This window comes from Lupinus angustifolius, chromosome LG04 (genome assembly GCF_001865875.1).
Source record: "Lupinus angustifolius cultivar Tanjil chromosome LG04, LupAngTanjil_v1.0, whole genome shotgun sequence".
In the NCBI taxonomy this organism is placed as follows: Eukaryota; Viridiplantae; Streptophyta; class Magnoliopsida; order Fabales; family Fabaceae; genus Lupinus; species Lupinus angustifolius.
Window position 1 is genome coordinate 25,934,083 of NC_032012.1, and position 21,261 is coordinate 25,955,343.

Consider the following 21,261-nt stretch of genomic DNA (forward strand, 5'->3'; position numbering starts at 1 on the left):
GCCTCAAAACCAGGAAAAAATCTAACATCTTAAGGAATCCCTTCTTCTCTTATAAGAAATTTGTGTATAAGAGAGAAAGTGTTCAACATTTGGAAGAAGAGTAAAGGGAAAGTAAAGGTTTCATTCACCTTAACTCAAAAAGATGAAAAGGCAAGCTGTTCCTTATAAAAGACAAAAAAATATGCGAGAAAGAAAGAAGATTGGCTATGATGTGTTTGGCAACACAAATATCGAGCCACTTTGTTCTGGTGGCTCTTCGCCAGTCCAATTCAGCGGCAGAACAAACACAGGAAAGTTCTAGTGCCTTTTGAATTTGAGCTTTGCGAAGGTTCTCTCATTACCGTGACTTGCCAAATAAATTCGTGTTAGATAAATATCAAAAGATAGAAAACCATGATATTTACTATACAATTTCTCGAATTAGATATCCAACTATTGCACATACATACAATATCAATATGATTAACGATCAGAAACGGCTACAAAGTACATATCATAATACAACAATTCACTCTATCTCAACCCTACTAGGTGGAATACATATCATAACAACAAAATAGAAGAAGGAAGGGGGGCAATCAGAAATGTATTCACAATTCTGTGGAAAAAATTTGTTAATCAAGTATTTATACACCAGTCTTGACATGAGTTTATGTCACGAGAATTCGTCTTTTTTTTTTCTTCAGAAACACCCGAGTCCCCACAGAAGTAATATACTCCAATGAAAGGAACACATGATAGGATGATCTCATCCATCCTCAGCAGTTCTTAGAATTGAGAGCAGAGTGAGGAATAGGTTGATGATGTCAAGATACAAGGAAACTGAGGCCCAAATGAATTCATCATAGGAGTATCTCTTTATGAGGTTATCTGTATCATATACAATGTAGCCACAAAATATAATTGCTCCTATGCACCCATAGATCATCGTAGACAAGCTACCCAATGGAAATAGAATCTGCAAATGAAGGATTAAAGGAAAGCTGAGTATTGAATTAAAACGATTTCGATGCATGTCAAGCAAAAATGTGTGAAGACCATAATACCTGGATAAACCCAAAGACAATAAGAACAAAGAGAGCACCGAACAAGAAGGGGCCAAGGAAGTTGAAATCATGGCCTCTACTTGCGGCCCAAAATGTGTAGAGAGTTAGGGCGATCACCACCACTGCAGTTAATATCACAGCTTGCAGAATAATTTTTTCTGTATGCAATTAACCAGCAGTCAAGTTAGAAAAAATTCAGGACCATTTAAAACTAGCAACTGCAAAATTGCAACTTGAGCAAAACTAAAATAAACGCACAAGTCAAAAATCTACAATCACCAACGCCTAACAAAATGACATTATGATATCCTAATCATGATTCGTCTATAAACAAATTAACAAAATCATTAGCACCTAAATCCTTCATATTATTATCTTTTCAGCTAAATCCTTCTTACAGGTTTGCCTTTTTCCCCACTCCCTTTGCCTCTAGAGATTGGAAATGGATCCTTTACAGGGATTACAGTATGTTTTGCACTTTAAGTCCTTTAGTTAAAAAAACTGAAGTCTCTCTAACATTAAATTAGAGAATCTCTCCAATGTGCTATTTCTTTTACAATAAAGACTACCTCAACTTTCTCTCCAATGTGATTATCCTGATAAATTCTAGTATGTCCGTCCATCCAGCACAATATTACCTTAGATTTTAGAGTTGGTTCTGTTTTCCCGTTACAGAAATAGTAATTACGTAAATACTGCCAAAACACAAAATAATCAATCAAATCCCATCTGATATCCATTTTCAAAGAAAGGAAGTAGGAACTAGGTGACAAAAAGAAGAAAAGCATTGGCGTATTTACTCACAATCTACGGTGATAAAGAGTAACCCGAATTCCTAATGCAATTTTCCTCTCAAAACATCCAAAGATAAAACCATAACCCCTAATTAAAACCATGTATGATCGCTATATTTTAAACCAAGGTTGCAAGTTCAACAATTACAGTCACAACAAACATAAAGCTCAAATTGCTGCGGTCATAACTATACATATCTTAAACATTGAGGAAAAAAAGTATAGATTGATGAACAAATCCTAAATTTAAAGCAAACAACATATGAGATGTAAATAATGTTAATAAGAATGAAAAGAACAAGATGAGATGATTCGAATGTTACCGTCAGTAAAAGCGCAACTCAATCCAACGGTAAAAGCAAGAGAAATGGTGAAAATCGCAAGGAGAATGTAATTCACCGGATGGCTCTGATAATAATAAGCTAAAGGACATAGCGCTGTTTGCACACAAAAAAAGGAAAAGGTTAAACAAAAAAAATGAAAATGATGAAGTAACGAAATCTGAATCAATAGCGCGAAGAATGAGTTAAGGAGATTCACTTAAGAAAGGGACGAAAGCAATGAGGATGTAGACGGCTACTCCAACGCCGGAATTTGAGAAGAAATTAGCGACGGGAGGAACAGCGACGACGAAGTATCCGACGGCGATGGTTGCGATCAACTGAATCGCAATAATGGAATAAACTTTCCGAACAAATGACCACCGCAGTTCGGGGCTCTCCGCCATCATAGGGTACAGCGGTTTCCGCTGATTTTCCAAATCTGCGCCTATTTTCCCGAAACCCTGATTATTCCACATTTTCGCTCAACCTTTTCTTCTTCTTCTTCTTCTTCTTCTTCTTCTTCTTCTTTTGGATCTGGTTTTTCTGAGATGAGGATTCAAATGTTGTAGCTATTATAATTAAGTAAACGATGACTCGGATTTCAAGGTCTTACTATTTAATCATTGATTATTTAACGAAACTTGGTGAGAAAGCAAGACGGTTTTTCTCTTTTGGACACGTGTACGATTCGATGGTGATGTTCTGGTTTTCTCGCTTGGGTTTTAGGGTTTGTTTTGGAGTTGTTGTGTGCACATTCGCATTGGTACTTGGAGAACGTGTGAGAATATGTTAAACTCATTTCGTTTCTCGTTTCCTGCATTTCTATTTTTGCACACTTGTTATATTTTCTTTTAAATTTTGCCAAGATAGTCAAATGCAATGAATCCTTCAATGGGATATTTCATTCTTATCAAGTACACCACTAAATTTAACGGGAAATTGATGGCCATTTAAGAATAGAGAAAAATATGTATGTATTAATGATGTAACAGTTTTATACACCATAATTTATTATCATAATTCACTAATACACTGAAAGAAAAAAATGTATACACTAATGTATGAGTTTTATATATTGTCAGATGTTTATTTATTATTGATTTTTTAGAAAAAATAACCAAAATAAATAGTTAAATGATATAGTATATATGTATAAATCTTTACATCGATAATGTATAGATTTCACACTCTTAAAAATAAAATCCATGTCACCCTGTCTTTTAGTTCCAATAAAATCCATGTCACCCTGTCATATTTTAGAAAGTAGATTTTGAGGCAAGCAACTTCTCAACATCCTTTTTTTAAGCTTTTTTAAGTTGAAAAAACTACAGCCGGCACCACCCATAAACCAGCTTCCCAATATAGTAAAAAAACCCAATTTATAACAGATAATTTTGCAGGTTACACAAAATATTGAAAACAAAAAAGGTTTATAGATGTTCTTAGAATTTTAAATATTTAAACATCTTAAATACTTGGTACCATTATTTTGTTCAAAAACAGTGGCTGAAAAAAGTTATTGAAGCTTATTGGGCCAACTCACATAATTTAAGGGTCTGTGAGCCTGTGACCCATAACCCACCTTCTGTCGACCATATTTCTGTCTTACGGTTATGAATTCATTGAACAATGACTTATAATGTGTCACAGTCAAGATTAATGAAAGGTAAAAAGGATGTGGACGTATCCATTGAGAATATGAGTCTATCATTAATGACTAGTACTATGTTGTATTTCATTCATTGATTCATCAAAGTGCGTAGTACCAACATTTAATATAAGGACCTGTTATTACCATCATCTTGTCCTTCACCTCTGATTCACTTGCATTTTTTGTAATTATCGATCTCTATGTTATAACATAGCGGCTAGACCAATCTTTTCTAATCTTTAGAGGCTTAAAACTCAGGGTTTGTGTATACACAATAATTTGAAGGGCTAAAGTTTAGTTCACTTCACTTAAGAAAAAAGTTCAGTAGATAAAAAAATTATTACTTAATCTAAAAAGAGTAATACACATGTGAATCATCATAATGAATTCTCTAATATTATGAACCAACTAACCCTGATCAGGTCAAGAACATGGGATTATTACATTGTTAAACTCCATTTTCCAATTTAATTTTTATTCAATCAACTTGAGCCTACTGAACAGTGTTAAAAATGATACCAATATTGAAATGACTGTTGGTAATTAATAAGATATTTCAAGCATGAGGTTGGAACTTGATGGGGAAAAAATTCTGTTTAGTTATCTGACTATTCCAAGTGATTAATCTCTTATTTATCAGTGAGACATACTCTAAAAATAGAAAATGATAGCAATATCTCTTCTTTTTCTCTTATAATTATCTCTTCTTTTAATAAATTCTTTCCTTTTTTGCCAATAAAAAAAAGTTGTATAGGCTTATTTTATTGGAAAATTCTATATTTTCCCTTTTCCTTCTTTAATTTTAACATTTTATAGGAGGCAGAACTTGGATAAAGAGACGTAAGTCAATTTGGGATTAGTTATTCAGCATGAAGTGGAAAATGGGCTAGCTCTTGGGACCCATGATACCACAATATTTTCAATCAACAAGGCCTCTTTTATGGGTGGAGAGGCTTGTGTCTATCCATAATCACTAATCATATAGACCTTATCTCCAATATCATATGTCTTAGAATTGTATATATCTAATCATGTCTCATTTCAATAAAACTTTCACTATTCAAATTCTTTTAGTAGATATCACAATTTTTTTAGATTGATTGGATTGTGGAATCACTTAAGACTCATGATTCCTTTTGTAAGATTGGTAAAGGGAAATCATTGTAGAGAATATTATGGTTTGTTGTTATTTGGCTTATTTGGAAGTTAACAAATGACATTATTTTTAGGGGGATAATGTTAGTTTTACTCAAATTATGGATTCGATTCAAGTTAAATCTTCATTATGGGTTTCAAAAAATATAAGATCTAATTTGTACAATTTTATCCAATGGTGTATTGATTTTTCCACTTGTATAAATATTCTTTATAAGTTGTAATTGGGTAGACACCCCTTACTCCTTGTGCACATTTCTAATATATTTACTTATGGAAAAAAAAGATATAGTTGGGAGACACCTTATCTACATTATATATCTTAACCCCTAACATAGGCTCTATGAATGGCAGTGAACTTGAGGCATAGATCTTTTGTCCACTCATTAAATTTCATAACCTATCTTTTTAAAGAGAAAATAATGCATTATTCCATTTAAAAAAACTTATTTTATCCTTCTCTCATTTTAATTATATTTTCTCTACTTTTCCTCATACTTCTCAATGTTACTACGCAACATCATCCAAACCACTTTTCATCATTTGATTTTTTTTATTATTAATTTTTCTCGCAACAAAGTATTTCACTTCTTTATATGATATTAGTCTAGGGTTCACTGTTTGAGTTTCTGCTATTGTTAAAAAATAACTCAGATGTTAATTATTTTTTATAGGAAATCAATTATAGTATCTTAATGTCTTATACATAAGTGTGTAAGTCAGATGTTACAAATATTTTTATAGGAACTAAAAGTTATAAAGTTGGAAAACAATGCAATAAGCTGAAAAAATATACATGTAATTATTATTATAGAACCCTGGTAGGTACATAAGGGAGGTAGAGGCTTGATACGAGAGAATCTGTAATAGAAGAACCCGTGATTATTGTATGGCCCGCATGGAAATGAAGTATTCTTTTCCACTCATTCATCATCAACATGCCTCTCTCTCTCTCTCTCTCTCTCTCTCTCTCTCTCTGCATGAAGAATCTTGCAGAACTACACATATAGTAATAGGAATATAGTGTATGTAAGAGAATTGGATGAAATTGGAAAACCAAGAAGCACTGAAACACTATTATGAGATTGTTATCATAACCCCATATGCGTACATCAATAACTTAGAAAGGAAACAGAATATATCTATCAACTTGGGAAGAAGATTCAGATGAATATGCTCTCATCATCTTCTTAAAACGTCATATTATTTGGAAGCGTGCACTATTCATAAAGTAATTTTCATTTACTATTCAATATGTTATGTCCATCGCATGCATGTCAAATGTGATCATGTGTGCGCTTAACCTCATCTAGGAATGAGTGTAGTTTTACTTTTCAACTTCAATTCACATTTTCCTTCTTTGTTTTCCAATGAAAAGAATTCTTATATACATAGGGAAATCTTAATAAGTAATTTAAGGGTATCATTTAAAGAAAATATTGTCTTAAAATTTTATGTTATAAAATATTTAGAAGGGTTAAGTTGAATTTAGTTTTTTAATGTCAATTTTCTTATTTATATTTCTTATACAATATCTTTAGAATATTTAACTCAACCCATTAAATAATCTTACATTTCTTATCACACAAGGGCTAAAAAAATTATTTCTCTCGTTTTCTTAGCATACCTGAGTAAAATACTGATTTTTATTCATAAAACAACAAAATTAGTTAGGTGCCTACACATCTCAAATGAGTATCTTAATTATTCAAATTGAGGTTATCATCCGAAAGCCATCCATAATCTTCAATGGTTGGTGTTCTAGCTAAAGTTCTCTGTAACAAACTTTAATAACTAAACTTTCCAAATAAATTCTGAATTTATTGGAAGAAATTTGGAGAGAGACAATCATCAATTTTAAAAGGATTCTCTTAAATTCAATCATTATAGTACTTTGGTACCTCATTAATGAGAGTTACTTTTTATGATAAAAAAAGATAAAATGCTAAAAAGGCATCTTTCAATTGTAAAATTATTTTTTTAACAGTCTAAGAGATAGTGGATTTAATTCCCAATACAATTTTGTTATATTTGATAAAAAAAATGATAAATTATTGAGTAAATTACACCGACACCTCCTAAGTTTTAGTGAAATTACACAAACCACCCATCACTTTTTTACACCTACACAAACCCCCTAGTTTTTATACTTTCATTACACTAACTATCCCTGCATGAGAAATATGTGTAATCTTTTAAACAAAAAATATGATAAATGCAATTAAGTTAAATAAAACGTGATATATTATTGAGACAAGTCCAAATAATATACAAATCAATGTATTTTTGTTACAGAATGCATCAACAGTTCTAAAGAAATATTGTTTAAATCGCTTTTATACTTTATCATAACGAACCAAAAATAATAAAGAGGTATTGACTTATATATTATTTGGACTTGTCTCCACAATATGTTATGTTTTGATTAACTTAATTGCGTTTATCACATTTTTTGTTTAGAAGATTACACTTATTTCTCATGCAGGGATGGTTGGTGTAATGAAAGTATAAAAAACATGGGGTTTTGTGTAGGTATAAAAAAGTGAGGGGTGATTTGTGTAATTTCACTAAAAGTTAAGGGCTGTCAGTGTAATTTACTCTAAATTATTTAATAATAATGATGGCAATTCATATCCTAAAATTTGAATAATCCCAAATCACAACTTTTATACTTCTCATTAATTAAAGTAATTAATACTCTGAAATTTTGAATACATTAGCACAATTTAAATTAATTAGTCGTAACTTTTTATTCCACGTTTTCTGTCAAATTATAGAATTAAGTATTAGGATGTGCAATTATTCATTATCTCTTGAAATAGAATCTCATAAATTTAAATTTTTAATTAATTTGTAGTGATCAAAATTAAAATTTTAATTCTAAATGCTATATATTGACACTAGATGAAATATAGATAATGATTAGAACATTTTATTACTCAATAACAAATTTCACAAAATTTGAAATTTAAAAGACCACTAAAAATTAGAATTAAGAAGGGTAAAGATAATCACAACCTAAATAACAATGGTAGTCTAAAACCAATACAATAAAATTTAACAATTCGTGCACGACTCTAGATTAAAAAAATAATAGTATATATATAGTGTTTTGCTTGCATGGGATTATAGGACGCTCAATATACTTATTTTTAGTCCTAGCTATTTGATTTGACTGGTTTTTTTTATTAAAAAAATAATCGATATTATAAGCTCTTGATATGAATCTTAAAGTGACTTGTGTATGATTCCTTAACTTAAAACTATTTCGTATCATTTTATCAAATATTAGCAAGTTTATATAAATGTTTACCAAACACATTAATTTATTGGACTTAAATCTTCAGGGCATGACTTTTCAAATATCGAATAAATGCTAATTTTCAACCAGTTTTACTAATTAGAAATAAAATTGAATCTATTTCAAGAGCTTGGATGAAATCCTACATAGGATTCCAAATTATAAATACATATAACATGTGGAGAACAAATATGAAATTGGCTGCAAATACTTGTCATGGGTCCTATTTCATACACGCCTAAGTTTTATGAAATGTGGTTTAAAGTAAGTGAATGCCCATAAGTTTATACACAAAAATACAATTTTGACCTTCAAGCAAATGCAATTTAAAAAGCAAACCTAAGCTGATTTTCATAAATGAAATGGATAAAATGGACAATTTGTGCTATTCTTCAATAGCTTTATATTTGGGTTTGGAATAAAGAGGGAGAAAAGAAGAAAAGAAGAAACCTTTGCAAAATTCTCGTTAGTGGGGTTTGCTTCAGCACTTTCTCTACAAACTAGGATGTAAGAGAATAACTCTGAAAGATAGTGGCAGAAAATCCTCAAGATCGATATAATGGAAAATAATTATTTGATATTAAATTCAACAAACCAAATAATATAAGGGAGGAAAGTATATATGCACATAATTTGAAGAACGTGATATTTTCATGACGTGAATTATTGTATATAGTATCTACCATCGCAACGATGCAAGACCATGGCAACATGATAAATATTATTATATATCTATACTATCTTTTTATAAACTAATATAGGATATTTAACTTTCACGAAGCTTTTCTAGCTTCTCCTACTTCTATGTTGCTTACAATAATTTACAAAGGTGTACTACCTTTCTCTTAAGCCAATACAATGAAAAACGCTCCTCTTTAACATAATTAATTCAAACGACCTTTTTTAGATTTGGGTGTTTTATTACATGAACAAAAAGTGTCGACGTCATCTATCTTCAATTCTCAACCCAAGGAATCTTTAATAATGAGTGAAGTTATTAACCAAATCATCATCAAAATTAATATTAATTAGATTTATGATACTAACAACATGTTAGTCTAGATCAAAGATGTGAGGCAACATTTATTGAAAAGAACAATCATATATTGTAAAAGAGATTATTTTCTTAACATATATGATAGTTATTCCACCATCTAGGAGTGAAAAATATAAGTTTAATATGATATAGTGATAAAGTTTTCTTAGATAATTTTATATTTGACTTTTCTAAGCGAAAAATATATATGCATTAACATTGTAAAAGTTTTATATATTGTCAATTTCAGAAAAAATAATACAAATAAATGATGATGTACTGATTAAATATAAATTTTTATACTACTAGATTTAAATCTTGATAATTGATGTTTTTAATGAGATGTTGAGTTATGGAAAGGGTCACACCTATAGCTTGAACCAATGTTCATATAGCTCACGTCACTATGGGTAATAACATTAGAAGTCATATGTTGAATAAAAAGTAATTTAGCATATTTTGTTGGGTACCTAAAAGTAATTTAGTATAAACTTAATTCATGCATTTGGGTACCTAAAAGTAATTTAGTATAAACTTAATTCATGCATTTCTCACATAATAAACTAATTTTTTTTTATTGAACTCAAATCAAGATAAAGCTTAGCCATAACATCCTTATTAAAAAGAATTCACAATGAATTATCTTCAAATCAGAACAAATTCAAACAAAATTGCCACATTTTTTAGTGTACAACAACATTATACAAGAGTTATAAGAATAATGCCGCTGGTCCTGTGAGTTGGATCTTCCTAGAAATTGGCCTAATTCAATTTTTTGTGAGAGAAATATACAAGGATGAAATTTGAAATATATAATATTATTTTAACAACAAGATTGATACATTTTTTAATTTATTTTCTAGTTTTTAGATTAGATTTTTTAATGTATATAAAGATAAAATATAGAAAAATAAAAAAACAGTTTAATTTTTTGACAAATAAATCACTTTGATTTTTGGTGAATAAAACTGTTTCATTTGTTATAAGAAAATTTGCTAAACTTGATTTCTTCAAATAAAACTACAGATAATTAAACCACTCTTCCACATATATAAATTGCCTGTATCACACTTAAGCCATAAAATAAAAAATGTGTACATCATTTTAAAACTATTTATGTTTATTAGCATAATAGCTTTATACATAACAAAAAAGTAATTTTAATGATTGTCACATGTATGATGTTAAAAATTCAATACCAGACAAATTAACCAGTGAAAATTTAATTCAATAATCTCTATATTTAAAAGGGGTGAATATTCAACTAGTCAATAAAAAATAATTTTGCAAACTTCTTAGCCTTCTTAGCCTTTTGAGTCTCTTAACCTTTTTCTAATCAAATTATTTGCATTTTTGTTTAATTTTTATCTTCCATCATTATACCATAAATTAAGAGATCATTTATTTCCAACGATGCTTCATTTTCTGTCTTTGACTAATTAAAATGTTATATTTATTTTAAAACTTTTTCATTCAGGTGACAATATGTAATTGTAATTGGCTTGAAACATGAAATGAGATATCATTCAAAACAAGTAATATTTGTCCTACTACAATTTAATTAGTATTGCTTCCTTCATAGTCTTCAACTGTCATCATCACCTTCTCTTACTAGGCTATTATATACAAACATCCACTTCTCTCTTGCACACTCAACTATATTAACATAAATATAAGTAGAGATGCTAGGATATTTGGTACTGAGATTTTGTTGAGCAAATCTTCTGTTTTTGCATTACTGTTATTTTAATTGCATGGTCAATGATTCTCTTTATGAATTTTAATACATAGATCACACATGCACATACATATATAGTTATATATACAGATCAGAGAAAAGCTAGAAAAATATATGTCTGAAATAATTGTTCAGACATGCAATCCAAGGCCTAAGATAGCGACTTGAAATTAACATAACCCTTCATCATCATTATCATCTTCCTCTATTCAAGATATTTAATTAATTAAATATTTATCTTTTTTCTATTATCACAAAGCAAATCAATTATGCTTTTCTCTGTCTATGTGTCTCTGTGCCACCTATTCACTAGCAAGGTTCAGCTTAATTATTAGTTGTGTCCAAACCAAAGCTATAACTCTCTCTCTTTCTCATACACACAGAGAGAGACCAAGTAATAAATATATAGCTAGGATTTGGAAGGAAGAAACAAAAAAACAAACCAAGACATTAGAATATCGTATCTTGCTTTTCTTCCCTTGTATTTTTCCTCCTCCTACTTGGAGTTTTTCTTCAAAGGCAATGTTCCCTGCAGTTATGTCCAATTCTACTTCTATATCAGAAGAAGCCAGTGTACTCTCTTCTGGTGCAAGAATTCATCAGGACTTGGGTGGATTAAATAACTTAGTCTCGTCCATTTCTCCTCAGAAGCAGCCTCAACTAAAGATCAAGAAAAAGAGAAGCCTCCCTGGTAACCCAGGTATATATAGTTCATTTAACTCTTGAGCTTTTTGGTTGTTGATGACATAATATCTGTAATATATATATATATATGTGTGTGTGTGTGTGTGACATGTGTGTCAGCTAGGTAACTTTTCTTATTATTTTTTCTTCTAGTTTTGTCTAATTAATATTTCATGTTGTACATGTTTTCAGACCCAGATGCTGAAGTGATTGCCTTATCTCCAAAGACCCTTCTAGCCACAAACAGGTTTGTGTGTGAGATCTGCAACAAGGGTTTCCAAAGGGACCAGAATCTTCAGCTTCATAGGAGAGGTCATAACCTGCCATGGAAGCTGAAGCAAAGGAGCAACAAAGAGGTGAAAAAGAAAGCATACGTTTGCCCTGAGGCTTCATGTGTTCACCACAACCCATCAAGGGCTCTTGGAGATCTTACAGGAATTAAGAAACATTACTGCAGAAAACATGGAGAGAAGAAGTGGAAGTGTGACAAGTGCTCTAAGATCTATGCTGTTCAGTCAGATTGGAAAGCTCACTCTAAAACATGTGGTACTAGAGAGTATAGATGTGATTGTGGAACCCTTTTTTCCAGGTACTAATTACCTTATATTTAAGGTTTTAAATTGTGTTCATAACTGTACTATGTTGCTTTTGTTTCAATCTGGATAATTATGAGAAAATGGAATCAATTCAAGGCCAAAGACCTCATTTAAACACTTTTTTTAAATATCCATATTTTGTTTTTGATGTTTTCTTACTTAATTTAAATAATCCAATTCTTCTTAGTTTTTACTTTATAGATGGACTTCTGTGATATGTAAATATAATTCTGAGTTCACTTATTAGAGAGTAAGAAAACATTGCAGACTCTCATGTTATATAAAATGGTCCTCTTAATGTTTTCTTTCCAGAAGATCTTTGTTGGAACATGAGAATGGTAAGCTAGATTTGTCCATCAATTTATTTCTACTATAAATGCTTAATTGCCATGGCAGGTTGCATGAAATTGGACACTAGCTATTACAAGTGTCAATTGAAGGAGAGGCTGAAACAACTTTACCTGTTTGTGAATTCTAAAAATGCCAAATGAATTTGCGGCAACAACAGAAAAAACACAATCCACACATCTTTTGTTTTTATCTACTGTATTATCTGTGACTCAATAGCAAACTTTTTTTTTATAAAAAAAAACCTTATGATGCACGCACATGCATGTTATACTATTTTTTGTATTATGTCCAAATATTTTAAATCTTCATCTTGTAGGGGTGTAAGGCTACACAAAAGTTCCAAGTGTGTCAGAGAGTGTGCTCAATAGTTTTCTAGACATCTACTATTTCTCTCTTCATATATATATATAGAGATGCACATAAGTGTGTATATTGAGTGGCTGCATTCTCAAAGAAAATGATGGAGATCTATTTTCGTCTACTGAAAAGTAGAATAAGTAATATAGTTCGAAAGGCTTGTGATGATTTCTTACTTTCTCTTAATTTTATTTTATTTTTCTCTGAACTTTCATCATTGTGAAATCTGATAAATTTGCAAAAAAATCTTTGCTAAGTTGCTTTCTTATAGCTTCATGGTGGATTCATTTTTATTGTTTATCTTTGTGGCGTGCATGAGATTTATTAGTTTCCATTAAAATCATAACAACATTACCAATAATCCTTGAACTTATGGAGCCAATATATTTTAAACCCTGATGATATATTCATGCATAAATTTGAATCATTAAGGTCATTCTCATCATATAAAAATGGCCTCCATGCATCAATAATTATCATTAATTTCTGGTCCTCTCTTTCTCCTTTAAATTTGACTCTGGGACACAACTCACGTTCTATTTGGTCCATGCCATTGACACTTCACTCTCTGTGATCCCTGCTACTATACCCCTCCACCATGCACGACTTTCCTAACCTTTTTGCAAAAGGGACACACCCTACACACTCTACAATGACGTAATATGTCTCTCCTTCTTATGCAAAATTCACATTTGCATTCAACATTGATTATTTGAACCTCAATCTCATACCGTACCTAATACCTCATCTAATTCCATTTATAACTTTTTTCCCTCAAAGAAAATAGTTAATGGTCTAAACCCACTCACTTTCTTAACATTTCTTACATAAAAAAATAATATTGGAAACCACCATACTCCACTCCTGCATTTTCAAAACTAACCCTCCCTAGTCCCTATGCTACATACATAAGAATGACCATATTTTATTTGTATATCTAATCTCTACACATTTACCATTTTGGGAAAAGAAATGCTAGATTTCTCATTTTTTGTTTCATTTATTTCCAAGATAGGTGTAGGCCTTAGTTATCCATAGCAGATAAACATACAAATAATATTATAATATAGTCTTTTTAAACTAACATTATGCAGCACATGAGATAATACAATTTTGTTTTTTTATGTATGTAAAAACTGCAGGAAGGACAGTTTCATAACTCATAGAGCATTTTGTGATGCATTGGCTGAAGAAAGTGCAAGAATGTCAGCAAACCAAATAGCCAACAACACCACAAACCCATTACCCCAATCTCTCTTCTGTTTCCCATCTCAACAACAAAATTTCCAAAATCAATTCACCACCCTCAATCCATGGGACCCTTCACATGAAAACCCTAACCCTAGCAACATTACCACTGCTTTCCACAACATCAAGCCTGAAGCTCAAAACTTTCACATACCCCACAACAACAACAGCAACAATAGCCCTTCATTTCTTCATCACTCCAAGGGCATAATAACCTCCTCACCTTTCAGGAACCTCTACATGCACTCACAAAACTCTTCAAACTCTGTCACATCAGCATATCTCTCAGCCACTGCATTGCTGCAGAAAGCAGCAACTGTTGGTGCTTCTGCCATCACAGGCCCTAATGCCTCCACCACCGTATCCGTTGGTGGTGACCAACAACAGCATGTGACTCATCACGTGACTCAACTCAGCATGGGCGAGTTTGGAACAATGGCTCAACTCAACAACTCGGTGATACCTGATCATCATCACTACATCAACATGAAGGGGCTAAGCAAGAATGAGACAAGGGACTTTCTAGGGCTAGCTAATGGCGGTGGCGGCCGAGGAGACAGTGGTGGAAATGCGGTTGAAGTTAGCATTAACGTGAAGGATATGCTAACGTTCACCGGAAATGTAGAGTACCAGAACCACCACCAACCTTATGAGCACCATCTCCACTCATCACAGTTCAAGTCCCAACAACAAGGTGGTTTTGGATTCATTGGGACAACCACTGCCCCTGAGTCATGGGGGAATTGTTAACACAATTTCAAAATCACAAGGGTAAAATCGGCAATCTAGTTTGCCTTATTTCGTCCCCTTGATCATAAGAATATGTATTTTTCCCACTTTCAACGACAATGTTTTAATTTCTTTCTGTTTTGTTGATGAGTCATGAATGTACTATTGAGAGACCCCATTTTTTAAATACCACGCACCAGTTTAGAATCTTGTTTCTATTCAGTTTTAATTTGTTACGTACCTATAATATACATACATTTTAGTGCTGAATATTAATTAGTTGTTATGAACTATATCTGTTATATAAAATGTGTAGATGATATTGGTATATCATTCATGTGAATGTGGAATTATTTAGAATTAGTTTGTTCAATCTTCTGAAGTAGTAGAGTGTGATAGCTTGTGTGTATTGCACAGATGATGGAAGTTAAGGAGAGCGACGATAGTGGCCTTTCTTTGTTGTCAGTGTGAAAACAGAGAAAATGTCACATGCAACATTATAATCATTAGTCTTTTGTTGTTATCAATGTCCTATCTTTGTCGTGCCAGCTTTTCATCTCTTGTGTGCTACATACTACCGAAATTTGGTTTATTTAATTTGTATTTTTGCTAGTCATTTAGATATATGTGGATTTCGTCTAGGTCTATTTTTAAAAGAAAAAAACTTAGTTCTGTATACTTTAGATTCTTCCATTATCATGTTCATGTCTTTGTTGTTATAAAAACCATGCTTATACTAAATACATTATATAAATAAACTAGATGAGTTGAGTTATATCCAATACCAACCAGCCCAACACAATTGGTATTTTAATGGTTTCTTCAAGCATAATATCATGGGTTTGATCTCAAGTGTATACATGTATGGAAAAGTTAAGTTAATCTCAAGAAGTTACTTACCATTATCCATGAGTTCCAATCTTTGAAAAAATGAGATCATATTCAACTCTACCAAGACCTCTATACATCAAATTGTGGAGAATGTAATGAATCTAGATACAAGGAAAAAGTGGGGAGCACATATACTATCTCATAGTTTTGTGTCACTCCATGTGTCAAGAGATGTGATTGGCCAAAAATATATTTAATAATTATAATTTTAAATTAAATAATTTTTTCAGCCAATCTAAGTTGATAGTATATGAAGTGGTGCATGGAGTGGAACAGCAGATGTGGTCACGAAAAAGTGATCACATTGTAATGCCATATTTCTAATGAAAATGTAATCCATGGGAATGTCTAGTTTCCTATTGCTCCTAGATTAGCCTATGGTTGTAATTATGTGTTTTACTTTTGTCTTACCCTTATAAATTCTTGTAATCTTGGTACTCTTTTACTTATATAATATATTTTGATTACCAAAAAAAGACTAGCAATGTTGCATGATAGATTATAAATATCGACATACAGTTTGTATACTAAATAAGTTGTTAGATATTAACAAATAAAGGAGCATATCATATGATCTTATACAACTTAAGAATCAATTTAGTAAATAAAAATTCTGTAGAAAAATGTATGTGAAGAGCAATTGATATGTGTAAAATTCATAAATGCGAATGATATATATTCCGAGTTATGAAAATAAAGAATGCGTGTGAGAGAGGTTATTACTTAGATGAGGTTATCACATGCGGGTGGGTCATCCTCCATAGCCATACAACTTTAGGAATGACATAACACTTTTGCACATGGTCTGAACTCTTCATAAAAAATGTTATAATAAGAAACAAATAATTAATACTAAAAAAAAGATTGTTCCCACGAGTAAGGTTACATGTAAAATATATTGGTTGTGGTTGTATGGGAGCTTGTGATTTGTTAACATTATTTGTATACTAATTTGGTGCAAGTCTTTGTCCAGATAGCAAATGATGGAGATTGTCAAGCTTGTATTCAAGAAGTGACGCTATTTTTTTGGATTTAATAGCTAAATGCCACAAATCTTATGTCCCTAGCTTTTGTCTCTATTTGTGCCATGCATGCATAAGGGTCAAGTAAGTCATTATTATTTTTAATTCACATATTTACCCAAACAATCTTTGTGAATGGAAAAACAAAGTGAAACAGCTCATCTCTTTGTGAAATTCTAAAGTGTAGCCCGTGAGTCTGAGGCCACTAAATGATTGCAATTACCAAACATATTATAAACCATAGTGCATGATGTCACATTTGGTCCATTGTTAGATTGACTGAGATTGAGTGTAACTAGTGTGACTTAACTTCGGTGTAAAATGATCATTCATCTATATATATATATATATATATAAATAGTGAAAAGGGTGCAAAGATAAGGCAACCAAGTTAATAAATTGGAGCAGACAAGTTAAGAAAAAAACATTTCTACATACATGCATGTGTTCACTTTCATAGCAAAATCTATTTAACTTCATTCCATTCCAAATGAAGACTTGAGAATCCTAAAGCAACTACGGTTTATCAACTTTGGGAATGTTGGGGTTGGCAACATTTATTGCCCAAAGCATTAACCAAATTCCAAGAAATTCTTTTCCTCGTCACTTTTTCTTGAGGGATATGTGGTACTAGAGAGTATAGATGTGATTGTGGAACCCTTTTTTCCAGGTACTAATTACCTTATATTTAAGGTTTTAAATTGTGTTCATAACTGTACTATGTTGCTTTTGTTTCAATCTGGATAATTATGAGAAAATGGAATCAATTCAAGGCCAAAGACCTCATTTAAACACTTTTTTTAAATATCCATATTTTGTTTTTGATGTTTTCTTACTTAATTTAAATAATCCAATTCTTCTTAGTTTTTACTTTATAGATGGACTTCTGTGATATGTAAATATAATTCTGAGTTCACTTATTAGAGAGTAAGAAAACATTGCAGACTCTCATGTTATATAAAATGGTCCTCTTAATGTTTTCTTTCCAGAAGATCTTTGTTGGAACATGAGAATGGTAAGCTAGATTTGTCCATCAATTTATTTCTACTATAAATGCTTAATTGCCATGGCAGGTTGCATGAAATTGGACACTAGCTATTACAAGTGTCAATTGAAGGAGAGGCTGAAACAACTTTACCTGTTTGTGAATTCTAAAAATGCCAAATGAATTTGCGGCAACAACAGAAAAAACACAATCCACACATCTTTTGTTTTTATCTACTGTATTATCTGTGACTCAATAGCAAACTTTTTTTTTATAAAAAAAAACCTTATGATGCACGCACATGCATGTTATACTATTTTTTGTATTATGTCCAAATATTTTAAATCTTCATCTTGTAGGGGTGTAAGGCTACACAAAAGTTCCAAGTGTGTCAGAGAGTGTGCTCAATAGTTTTCTAGACATCTACTATTTCTCTCTTCATATATATATATAGAGATGCACATAAGTGTGTATATTGAGTGGCTGCATTCTCAAAGAAAATGATGGAGATCTATTTTCGTCTACTGAAAAGTAGAATAAGTAATATAGTTCGAAAGGCTTGTGATGATTTCTTACTTTCTCTTAATTTTATTTTATTTTTCTCTGAACTTTCATCATTGTGAAATCTGATAAATTTGCAAAAAAATCTTTGCTAAGTTGCTTTCTTATAGCTTCATGGTGGATTCATTTTTATTGTTTATCTTTGTGGCGTGCATGAGATTTATTAGTTTCCATTAAAATCATAACAACATTACCAATAATCCTTGAACTTATGGAGCCAATATATTTTAAACCCTGATGATATATTCATGCATAAATTTGAATCATTAAGGTCATTCTCATCATATAAAAATGGCCTCCATGCATCAATAATTATCATTAATTTCTGGTCCTCTCTTTCTCCTTTAAATTTGACTCTGGGACACAACTCACGTTCTATTTGGTCCATGCCATTGACACTTCACTCTCTGTGATCCCTGCTACTATACCCCTCCACCATGCACGACTTTCCTAACCTTTTTGCAAAAGGGACACACCCTACACACTCTACAATGACGTAATATGTCTCTCCTTCTTATGCAAAATTCACATTTGCATTCAACATTGATTATTTGAACCTCAATCTCATACCGTACCTAATACCTCATCTAATTCCATTTATAACTTTTTTCCCTCAAAGAAAATAGTTAATGGTCTAAACCCACTCACTTTCTTAACATTTCTTACATAAAAAAATAATATTGGAAACCACCATACTCCACTCCTGCATTTTCAAAACTAACCCTCCCTAGTCCCTATGCTACATACATAAGAATGACCATATTTTATTTGTATATCTAATCTCTACACATTTACCATTTTGGGAAAAGAAATGCTAGATTTCTCATTTTTTGTTTCATTTATTTCCAAGATAGGTGTAGGCCTTAGTTATCCATAGCAGATAAACATACAAATAATATTATAATATAGTCTTTTTAAACTAACATTATGCAGCACATGAGATAATACAATTTTGTTTTTTTATGTATGTAAAAACTGCAGGAAGGACAGTTTCATAACTCATAGAGCATTTTGTGATGCATTGGCTGAAGAAAGTGCAAGAATGTCAGCAAACCAAATAGCCAACAACACCACAAACCCATTACCCCAATCTCTCTTCTGTTTCCCATCTCAACAACAAAATTTCCAAAATCAATTCACCACCCTCAATCCATGGGACCCTTCACATGAAAACCCTAACCCTAGCAACATTACCACTGCTTTCCACAACATCAAGCCTGAAGCTCAAAACTTTCACATACCCCACAACAACAACAGCAACAATAGCCCTTCATTTCTTCATCACTCCAAGGGCATAATAACCTCCTCACCTTTCAGGAACCTCTACATGCACTCACAAAACTCTTCAAACTCTGTCACATCAGCATATCTCTCAGCCACTGCATTGCTGCAGAAAGCAGCAACTGTTGGTGCTTCTGCCATCACAGGCCCTAATGCCTCCACCACCGTATCCGTTGGTGGTGACCAACAACAGCATGTGACTCATCACGTGACTCAACTCAGCATGGGCGAGTTTGGAACAATGGCTCAACTCAACAACTCGGTGATACCTGATCATCATCACTACATCAACATGAAGGGGCTAAGCAAGAATGAGACAAGGGACTTTCTAGGGCTAGCTAATGGCGGTGGCGGCCGAGGAGACAGTGGTGGAAATGCGGTTGAAGTTAGCATTAACGTGAAGGATATGCTAACGTTCACCGGAAATGTAGAGTACCAGAACCACCACCAACCTTATGAGCACCATCTCCACTCATCACAGTTCAAGTCCCAACAACAAGGTGGTTTTGGATTCATTGGGACAACCACTGCCCCTGAGTCATGGGGGAATTGTTAACACAATTTCAAAATCACAAGGGTAAAATCGGCAATCTAGTTTGCCTTATTTCGTCCCCTTGATCATAAGAATATGTATTTTTCCCACTTTCAACGACAATGTTTTAATTTCTTTCTGTTTTGTTGATGAGTCATGAATGTACTATTGAGAGACCCCATTTTTTAAATACCACGCACCAGTTTAGAATCTTGTTTCTATTCAGTTTTAATTTGTTACGTACCTATAATATACATACATTTTAGTGCTGAATATTAATTAGTTGTTATGAACTATATCTGTTATATAAAATGTGTAGATGATATTGGTATATCATTCATGTGAATGTGGAATTATTTAGAATTAGTTTGTTCAATCTTCTGAAGTAGTAGAGTGTGATAGCTTGTGTGTATTGCACAGATGATGGAAGTTAAGGAGAGCGACGATAGTGGCCTTTCTTTGTTGTCAGTGTGAAAACAGAGAAAATGTCACATGCAACATTATAATCATTAGTCTTTTGTTGTTATCAATGTCCTATCTTTGTCGTGCCAGCTTTTCATCTCTTGTGTGCTACATACTACCGAAATTTGGTTTATTTAATTTGTATTTTTGCTAGTCATTTAGATATATGTGGATTTCGTCTAGGTCTATTTTTAAAAGAAAAAAACTTAGTTCTGTATACTTTAGATTCTTCCATTATCATGTTCATGTCTTTGTTGTTATAAAAACCATGCTTATACTAAATACATTATATAAATAAACTAGATGAGTTGAGTTATATCCAATACCAACCAGCCCAACACAATTGGTATTTTAATGGTTTCTTCAAGCATAATATCATGGGTTTGATCTCAAGTGTATACATGTATGGAAAAGTTAAGTTAATCTCAAGAAGTTACTTACCATTATCCATGAGTTCCAATCTTTGAAAAAATGAGATCATATTCAACTCTACCAAGACCTCTATACATCAAATTGTG

The 21,261-nt window shown here is 31.9% G+C and overlaps 3 protein-coding genes across 5 annotated transcripts; 2 read left to right on the plus strand and 1 right to left on the minus strand.

Moving 5' to 3' along the window:
* LOC109346657 (BI1-like protein) lies at positions 421-2,904 on the minus strand. Its single transcript, XM_019586344.1, has 4 exons — positions 2,381-2,904; positions 2,164-2,277; positions 1,047-1,204; positions 421-958 (listed from the first exon to the last, which is right to left on the minus strand). The coding sequence occupies exons 1-4, from the start codon at positions 2,637-2,639 to the stop codon at positions 749-751; spliced, it is 741 nt and encodes a 246-aa protein (XP_019441889.1). The 5' UTR covers positions 2,640-2,904; the 3' UTR covers positions 421-748.
* Positions 11,145-15,276, plus strand: LOC109346658 (protein indeterminate-domain 12-like). Of its 3 annotated transcripts, none has more exons than XM_019586346.1 (4): positions 11,145-11,744; positions 11,921-12,317; positions 14,175-14,686; positions 14,720-15,276. In XM_019586346.1, the coding sequence occupies exons 1-4, from the start codon at positions 11,330-11,332 to the stop codon at positions 15,028-15,030; spliced, it is 1,635 nt and encodes a 544-aa protein (XP_019441891.1). In that variant the 5' UTR covers positions 11,145-11,329; the 3' UTR covers positions 15,031-15,276. The 3 variants fall into 3 exon arrangements, with proteins under 3 accessions (XP_019441891.1, XP_019441892.1, XP_019441890.1); XM_019586347.1 differs by having other exon boundaries at positions 11,149-11,744; positions 14,175-14,922; positions 14,971-15,276; XM_019586345.1 differs by having other exon boundaries at positions 11,155-11,744; positions 14,175-15,276.
* Positions 16,628-20,551, plus strand: LOC109344764 (protein indeterminate-domain 12-like). The gene is made up of 3 exons (XM_019583513.1): positions 16,628-16,646; positions 17,541-17,592; positions 19,450-20,551. The coding sequence occupies exons 1-3, from the start codon at positions 16,628-16,630 to the stop codon at positions 20,303-20,305; spliced, it is 927 nt and encodes a 308-aa protein (XP_019439058.1). The 3' UTR covers positions 20,306-20,551.